This window comes from Mastomys coucha, unplaced genomic scaffold, assembly GCF_008632895.1.
Source record: "Mastomys coucha isolate ucsf_1 unplaced genomic scaffold, UCSF_Mcou_1 pScaffold22, whole genome shotgun sequence".
NCBI classification, from domain to species: domain Eukaryota; kingdom Metazoa; phylum Chordata; class Mammalia; order Rodentia; family Muridae; genus Mastomys; species Mastomys coucha.
This window is the reverse complement of record NW_022196905.1, coordinates 31,783,745-31,793,106: the sequence shown is the minus strand read 5'-3', so window position 1 is coordinate 31,793,106 and position 9,362 is coordinate 31,783,745. Positions and strand designations below refer to the sequence as shown.

General features: G+C 48.9%; 1 protein-coding gene across 4 annotated transcripts in view; it reads right to left on the bottom strand.

Moving 5' to 3' along the window:
• Positions 1-370: 370 nt before the first annotated feature.
• Positions 371-9,362, bottom strand: part of Evc2 (EvC ciliary complex subunit 2) — an 83,565-nt gene continuing 74,573 nt past the window's right edge. For all 4 annotated transcript variants that reach the window (XM_031341911.1, XM_031341912.1, XM_031341913.1 and 1 more), the window contains 4 exons: positions 8,311-8,398; positions 6,436-6,638; positions 3,536-3,637; positions 371-999 (listed from right to left, as the gene is read on the bottom strand). In XM_031341911.1, coding sequence (XP_031197771.1) covers positions 732-999; positions 3,536-3,637; positions 6,436-6,638; positions 8,311-8,398 — 661 coding nt within the window. In that variant the 3' untranslated portion in view covers positions 371-731. The remainder of the gene's footprint in view (positions 1,000-3,535; positions 3,638-6,435; positions 6,639-8,310; positions 8,399-9,362) is intronic.

Genomic DNA, 9,362 nt, shown 5'->3' with positions numbered 1-9,362 from the left:
AGGCTGGAGATGGCTTCCCAATATCTGCAGCAATGGAGCCCTGAACATGTCTATTGACTGAGACCCAGAGAATGGACCAAGGCTTGAGCACAGACCATGAGCCCTTGTTCTACTACTTACCAGCTTTAGGGCCCTACTTCTCCTGAATATCCTCACAGAAAAATGAAACAAACAAACAAACAAACAAAAAAACAACAACAACAAAAAAAAAAAACCCTACCTTGAACTGGCAACTCAAGGGCTGGCTCATTTGGGCCTCTGCAAGAAAGGATGAGTCTTTCTGTAGGAGCCCACCATGGGGAGCCAGAGCACAAATGAAAGCAACCACAAAGGCCTCGCACAGAGCAAACAGGAGGACCACTACTATACATCAATTTTTAAAGTTCCCTTTATGGAAAAACAGAGCATGTAACACACATTGTAAGAACAGACAGCTGCACCTTCCTCACATAAACTGGGTGGGGACATATCCCAGCAACAGGCAGTGGTCTGTGTGAGGCAGGTAGGGTGAGGTGGGTCCCCTCTAGATCTTGGGAATATGGACTTAGAAGGAACATATGCCTGTGTCCTGTGGCGCAAGAGACTCCTGAGCACTGGAGAGCCAATTTGTGTGGCACTGTGCTGCCAGCATGTGTATACTGCAAGCTGTATGATACAGACAGACAGACGGACCAACCCACATGTCTTGAGATGCACCTGTCTTGAGATGGCCCCTGGTGCTTCCCCCTGGGTTAGTCTAAGCCCAAGGCCCTGCTGGCCTTCTTAGCATTCAGGAAATTCTTTTTCTTCCTGGGAGGAACACGCAAAGAGATCTCGGGTTCCTTTGGGCTTCTGAATACAAAGATCTTTTCTCCCGTGTTTAATATGTCCATAGTGTCTGCTCCTCTGATGGGGATGGGAGCCAGTTCTCCAATGGGCTCTAGGGACAGGTGCGGCCAGCTTCCTTTCCCAGGGAACATCACCCTCTCCTGGACAGGAACATAAATCCTCTTCAATATGCTGCAGAGAGAAAAGAAGATCAGATTCTGCATTCTGGGCCCATTCTGACCCTCCTCGGTGTTCTGACATTTCCCCAGGAGAACTCAAATAAGCGTTACTTTATTTTATTTTTTTATTTGTGTGCTTCTGTGTATGCCATGTTTGTGTACTGCCCATGTAGGCTGGAGAACGGCAATGGGTCCCCTAGAGCTGGAGTTACAGGCTGCTGGGAGCTGCTCAATGTGGGTTCTGGGAACCAAATTCTAGTCCTGTCAAGAGCAAGGTTATAGTCACTGTTCTGTTGCTCTGAAGAGACACAGTGGCCAAGACAACCATTATAAAAGAAAGGAGTTACCTGGGGGCTTGCTTACAGTCTCAAAGGTTTAGTCCTTTATCATCGTGGCAGGAGTTTGGTGGCATGCTCAGTGCTTGGAACAGTGACTGAAAGCTACATGGTAATCCTCAGGCCAAGAGAGGAAGAGAGAGAGAGAGATACTAGGCCTGCCTGGGCTTTTTAAACCTTAAAGTCCACCCCTCAGTGACACAGTTCTTCCAACAAGGCCACACGCTTATTCCTTCTAATCCTTTCTAAAGCGCCACTCCCGGTGAGTAAGAATTCAAATATATGAGCCTTTGGGGCCATTCTCATTCAAACCACAAGCGCCAAGCACCTTTAACTACTGAGCCATTTTCTCCAGCCCTGAGCACTAGCTACATTTTTGTCTCCTCTCTGGTCACTGGTTGTGACTTCGGTCTAATTTCAGCAGATGAAACCCATAGTCGGGTGTACTGCTGGGCACCTTCACCAGCTCGTCATGTGAAAGGTTCAGAAATCTTGTGAGCCCACTGTACAGTGTTAGCTTGTTGCCTAGGAATATTTATACTATGGAAACAGCAGAGTTCCCTCCGACTTCACTATAACTCCCTGATAAACACTTAAAACCCACCCTACAGGCCTCACCCTGGAAGCAGGCTACAGATAACCATGAGAAGTTGGGTAGAGTACATCTGAGACAGAATGTGGCAGGCTTAGGAATTCCCCTATGATAGATAGGTCTGGTAGGTCCCGACCCTGGAACCCTGGCTGCTATTATTGCTGTTATTGTTCCCTGCAAGCCACACGTAACCTTGAAGCCACAAGATGCTCCCGTGGCTCCAAGCAGTGTAGTGAAAAGCCATATCAATAAGGACCACCTGGGAGGCTCACTGGCCCTCCCTGAGGTGTACTTGTCTGTGCTGGAGACTGGGACCAAGGCCTCTCATGACTGGTACCCACTCTATAGCCTCAGCATGGCACAGCATGCATGCAGGGAGAACACCTTACAACTGAGCAGATACAGTGCTGTTTCTGGTCTGGACTTGAGTTGACTTCTACTGCCTGACATCCTGCTCATACTTCTTGGGTGCTGTGTTCTGATAGCTCATCTATCACCAATGAGTCCATGCTTTTCACTGCAGACTATCCATGGCATGGGGGTCTCAGGACCTTCAGCTCTAAGACACTACAGAAGGGCAGGGCTTGAACAGCCACCAAGTCCAAGTAAACAGAGGGCACTACTTTTTAAGCCACCATGTTACTTTCTTTGTACGTGTCCAGATGATGTTACCATGTGTGTGCACGTATGTGGTATTGCCTGCATGACCCTCTGGGTGTGTACACATGTGTATATACATGTGGAGGCCAGAGGTTGACATCTGGTGTTGCCCACAGTCACCTGTCCACCTTGTATTCTGAGACAGCATCCCTTGTTGAACATGGGGCTCACCAAGGTTAGGTTAGCGAGCCTGTGAGCTCCAGCAATCCTCCTGCCAGTGCCTCCTCAGTACTGGGACAGATTCTTGCCACCATGCCAGACATGTTACTGAAGAGGGGGAATCTGAACGCAGGCCTTCCCACATGCATGGCAGGTACCTTGCCAACTGAGTTGCTACCCCAGCCTGAGAATATCACTTTGTAAGCCACCATGTTCCCCCTAATCCCTTCTATTTGGAACCACAGAAGACCTTGTTCTGTGGTCTGTGGCAATGTGACATGGCCTGCTTTTCCCTCTCCTCTGAGATCTAGGTGTGCAGAGATCACAACCTAGAGACACAGGCACTAGAGGAAGAGGCAACTCTGTGAGCTCACAGCCTTCCAGGAGGGTGAGTTTGACAGCCCTAAGCCTGTGGCCAGCATTCCCCTCCCCGGCTGCAATCTTGGGCCTCTGCACCAGACTTCTCCACACTGGTTTTTATCATCTCCACATTCTGGAAGGTTCAGGGTAAGAAGAAGTTAAAGGGCTTTGGGAATAGTAAAGTCTGAAGGACTCAAAGGAATTCTTCTTCTTCTAATTGTATCTCATTAAAACCTGCTATTAGCTGAAATAAATACAGTGATTAAAACGCTAATAAACGTTAGGAGAATACTCTCCTACTGAGAGCTATAGGCTTGTCCTCCTTGGCTTTGAAACCAAGACCTAGAACGAAGGCATGATGTCTTCTGGGAAAGGACTTTCCACCTTCTATCCCCTCCCTGGCAACTTGGCCACGCCCCAGAGGCCCTTCCCCAGCTCCTTACCTCTCCTTCTTCTGGCGGGCCCAGAGCATCCTCTCCAGTCCTTGACTCACCAGATCTGCTCTGAACCTGCTGTCCAAAGCCTTCCACCAGCCCTGGTGCTTCCTGATGCAGAAGGAAGGAGTTACAGTTTTAAAAAATAATCAAGTCTGATTCTCAAAAACCCATCTGGTGCCATCCCCAAGGTGGCTGCTGGATGCCACCTAGAACCCTGAGAGATTTGCTGAGTGTCAATCTCAGGCCTGGTCCACAGGTAATCCCTGCCTGGAGGGTGGTGGTGACAGACAGCATCTATCAGATGGAGGCAAGCAGGGCAGAGATTCCTGTGGTGGTGTCCTAATGGCATGTGCTGACTGCTGTGTCCTCTGGCCTCGGAGTGCACACACAATGAAGGTGGAATTTCTCTTATGTTCCACAGAGTCCTAATACCATGGAAATGGAGACACCCTTAGAGTGTGGAAGTGTGCTATGGGTACAGCAATGTAAACATTGAGGTTTGGAAGGTGGCCAGACAGAGTGTTGGAGGCCACCTGGAACTCTGGGCTGAGGAGAGGGACAGAGGAAGAATTGTGTGGGCCTCGCCTTCAATCCAGCACAGGATAGTACAGAACTGAGAGAGTGCTGTCACTGTGCTCCAAGCTACTTAGTGAGCCATTTGGGACAGTGACTGTTAGGAGTCTACTAGCTCCTAGGCAGAAAGGGGCATTCTCCTGGCTGCCCTTCCTACAATGGCCACCGGATCTTTTCTGGATCTCAAATGTCCCTCTGGACACCTTCTCTCTCCTAGTTGCCAGCTTCTGTTACTTAAAACCCAAGACTCTGAACTCATGTGATGACCAGGCCCCACGGTCCCAAGAGTGATGGTTCCACCCTCAGAGCCTGACCAGGAGCCAGGGCAAAGAGGGAAGGTGTGTGTTCATCCCAGAACAGATATCCCAGTCTTCCAGGGCCCAGCCTACTCTGTCAATCCTTTCACAGCCTTGGAGATTAGCTAGCTTCAAATGGAGTACGTAGAGACTAGAGCTACAGGATCAAGAGCCATGGCCACACCCACACTCTGTCTCACAGCCATACCCTGTCTCACATCCACACCCTATCTTACAACTACACCTGGCCTTCTGACATGTTCACATCCAGCCTTCAGATTGCGTCCATATCCAGGATCGCATCCATATTCAGGCTTCAGAACACACAGTCGTCCTCTGACCACACCCAGTCATCCAGCTATATCCATCTCCAGCTTCTTACTGTGCTCACATCCACCCGTCTGGTCTCATAAATCTGACTCAGATGATTGTACTAGAGCCATGGGCACTAAGACAGCTCTTCCAGCCACTGAGACTCCTGCCCTGAGTCACCTTTGGCCTCAATGACTCCTCTCACCACAGCCTACCGTCTTCTGAAAACCTAAGCCTTTGAATCAATGTTTATGATTGATTAAAAAGAGACTGTTCCTTTAATCAGAAAAAATAATGTTCCTCAGGACACCGGCTCGGGCACACTGGGGCCATGTTCGTAGCTTCCTAGCTGCCAGCTGCCAGCTGCCCGTGTTAGCTGCTTGAGGATCCTGGTTGAGGTTGGGGTCTGGTTCCCATAGACTCTGTTCTCCAGTGTCACTGCCTCTGCACCAAGCTTCCTGCTTTTCCTTATTTAAAAGAATACCCACACACATGTGCATGGTAGGAGGACATGCTATGGTCTGAGGGCAACTCTGCAGCAGTTGCTTCTCTCATTCAATTCCAGGGATGGAATATAAGGTTTTCAGATTTTTTGAAAAGCGTCTCCCAGCCTTGTCTTCCCAGGAGCTTTGCCTAACTCAATTCAGACCTGGACCATAACTCTAAAGAAAAGCCCTTGAGGGTAGGTCTGTAGGTATAGGCCCCGATCACATATCCCAGAACAGGAGACAGTCACACCCACTAAGGTACACTGTTGGTAAAGTCACCAAAGCTAACATTTAGGAAAGTGTCAGTGAGAGGCATGCTTAAATTCATAAGGAAATGCAGTCTAGCTAATGACACAAAAACCGGGCTTTGCTACAAGATCTGAAAAGCAGACAGTGTGTGTGCACACAGCAGGCTCGCTGAAGCCCTGCATGAGCCTGCCCACCCTGACTTAAGATGGCTTCACTCACAGTCACTCTGTGAAGGTGGGACAGCAATAGTCATTCAGCAGAAATGGTAATTTGAAATTTAAACTCCAGGCACCTTTTGGGTGCAGACTTTAGGGGAGTGGGTTTCCTATCAATGACCAGAGACACTCTGCAGTGAGCCCTGCCTGCAGCTGGGCCCAGACATTGGACACAGGAGGCATCCTGACCTCACTGCCCACTGAAGATTCCTTCAGTTTATAATCCATTTATCAGAACATAACCCCATGGTGAATTAATAAACAAAAGCCTGTTCACATTAATATAGGCAAAATATACACACATACATGCAAGTACATGCACAAACACACCTCAACAGATGCCAGAACACACATGTACATACACATAGTCACAAAACGTGGCAGATAAGCATGCTGCAAGGGAAAAAATATAACTAAATGCTAACAATCATTTTTTTTTCCAATCAGAGAAACCATGAATACTTTCTTCGTTTTCTCTCTACGAACTTTTAATATTTTCTTAATGACACGTATACTAAGTATTCCGATGGCCCTAGAGAAATGTATATTCAGAAGCCTGGAAGTTTATCATAAAAATCTAAAGTACTGGACCAACTACTCAGGTCTACTAAGACTTGAGCTCTGAGCAGCAGGGCCAGCTGGAGAAGTCCATGTGCGACAGACACTCTTTTCCTCTGGATCTTAGGAGGGTCAAACCTGACCTTCAGGGCAGTGCCCACCTCCGCCCCGGCCCCTCCCCTGCTCTCTCACCCCCACCCTCACTGGAAGCTCACCTCCTCTTGTCCTGTTCTGCCTGCACCTGCTCACCACTGCTCTCATTCTCTGCTGTGTGGTCTGAGTACTTCTCACTGACTGCGTCCAGCAGGGCCAGTAGCTGAGGCTGTGAAGCTGCCGGAAGCACCACATTCAGGAGTCTCAGTAGTGTGCTCCCTGGTACCATTGCCATCCTTGAGAGATAGGACACCAGCCTCAGTGCCTAGGGGAACACAAGAAGGGAAGAACACAAGCCCTGGCTCCCTCTCGACATGCTGTGCGGCAATGTCTAATTCATGACATTCTCAAGGTTTTCATTGTCCTGGGGTGATAAATATTTCAGTGGCTCAGCCTAGAAACATTCTGAACTCACAAAAACTGTCAAAAAATGTCTTTGGTCAGCAGCCTTGGCACCCACAATGTCTCTAACAGCTCACCTATCCCTTCCAAGTTAGCTCATTTGAGCGGAGCCAGAATCCCTGTACAGGAGTCCCAGTCTGCATTACTGCAGTCAGGCATATTTCTCCATCCCCTGCTCTGATTCTGGGAGGCCCTTGGGATAATGCAAGCTCTAAGAAAAGCTGAGTGTCCCTACAGCAGTAGATGACTAGTGCCACAGCTCCACTGACACATGAAAGGTCACTTGGCAACATAAAAAAGAAAGGGCTGCTGAGCTCAAGGATGCTGTGATGGGGGGGAATGGTCTGTGTCCTGTGGAGGTTGCACGGTGCCGTACATGCAGTGCCATAGCTGAACATGAAAGAAAGATGGAGAATGAGCCTGTGGTGCTGGGGTTAGGGATGTCGAGTGTGGCAGTGGCTGTGAAATGACACACAGGGAGGTCTCTGCTCAGTTGGACAGTTCCGAATCTTTGTTGCTGTTACAACAAAGAACCATATACCAGATTCAATGAAGTCCTAGGCAATGCCAAGGATGCAAGGAACCAAAGGTGGATGTTCTAACTTTCTACACCCTAGCAGGCTAAAATGATTTCAAAATAACAAGCTTAAAAACGTGCCAGCTCTGTACTCCTCAAAGCCTGTGCTGTGCACCCAGCATCATTGAACCAAATGCTAAGTCCTTGGGTCATGTCTTTATTTTTCTTTGTGCCTCAAATTCTTGTCTGCACTGTGAGACTACCAATACTGTTGCAAAAGGTTTGGCGAGGACACAGTAGCTGGGATTTGCCCAGTGTGGTGGCACATGACTATAATCCCAGCACTGTGGAGGTGAGACAGGGGATGGCCAGGAGTTTTAATCCAATTTGAGTGATTGGATTAAATCACTCCCCCACCCCACCCCAAAAAACAAAGAGTGAAGGTTTCTCCAAGTGCCACCATGACCCACCCACAGCCAGACTAAAGCCTCTCTCTCAGTTGCAAGATGTCTATTGCTGCCTCCCCCCTCCCCCCAGCTAATCAGAGCCCTTCCCTGCCTTCCCTGGGATTTTATATGGCAATGCTTGGAGGGGAAGGGGGAACATCTGATGTCCAGCAAAGTCAGACAGGGGAATGGAGAGTCTGACTGATCTATGTATGGAGAGAGTTTATGAGTAAGCAGAGTGAAGACAGGATGAGATGACTCCACTCTATCTGCTCTGCTGGGGCAAAGAACTGTTGTCATCCTAAGAACCGCTGTTATGCCATAACAAGAAAGACGTCTGTATACATCAGCCAGACGCAGCCATCTCAGGCCTCACTGGAAACAGGACATGGTGGCAGTAAGGGGATGTGTCTTGTCCTGGAGACAAAGAGGCTCATTAGCACAGCCATCATCATTGTTATGTCTGCTAGACCTGAGCTGATGGCCGAGGCTGGACCGCCGCCATCTGACGTCGGGAAGATGTTGGTTCTGACAAAGGAAAAATGTCCACGGATGTGGACGGGCCTTCTCACCTGGCTGCAGAGGCTGGCCATGGTGTCAGCCTCCATGCTTTCCAGAGAATCTTCCAGCACCGCACCATTCTGCTGCTCCTCCCTCACCCTGGAGTGAAGAGAAAATCCAGAGGTCCAGCCGGGCCAAGGAGAGCTAACAGGAGGACAGAGACTTAAAGGCGAGGAGGGAAAGAAGGAAGAGCTGGCCTGGGAGCTAGCCTTCCCTTCTCACCTGGACCACTTCCCACAGAGCACAGGAAGCTGACAGAGGAACAGAGAGCTCCAGTAAGCTGAATGAAGATGGTTCTGTGGCTCTCGGGTGCTCTGTGGCCCCGCTCTGAAAACTCAGTCTCGTTACTCCTGTTTAGAACCAGGGACACCAGCCCTGGGGTTCACACCTGATTCTGCACTGAGCTAAAGTGGAGCCAAAGTCACCATCCACAGATGGCCACAGACAGCCCTGTTCTGATGGCAAGGACAGCTGGCATCCTGCCTCAAGAGGTTTGCTGAACCCTTCGCGGACTCTGTGTCAAAGGTGAGGCCATGGATCTGTCCCACAGTCTCACTGGCTATCAAAACCCAACACTTGTACAGGTACAACTCAAACCCAACCCTGTCTCCTGCAGATTCTGCAGATTCTTTCAGGAAGCAGGAGGACATGATGGTGATGATGATGATGATGATGATGATGATGATGATGATGATGATGATGACGACGATGACGACGATGACGACGACAACCTATTAAAAAGCCCCAGCCTAGATCAAATCAACACCTCTGTACTCACCCCCCCACAGACATTTAGCCCCTCCATTGGTTAATTCCATGCAATGAAATGGCACTTTAATGTTGTTTATTTACCTAGGAAACAAACTCAGAATCACTGTAATCTGCTCACCCAGAAACCAAATGGAGTGTTTCCTCCAGTTAATTTGTATATTTCTAAAAAACCCAGCCAATGTGCGCCATATACAGTTTGTATCTGCTACTTTACACACAGACACTATAGTCACAGTGGGAAGTTAGAGAGCTGCAAGGAATGGCATTTCTCCAGAAGCACTGAATGTCACAG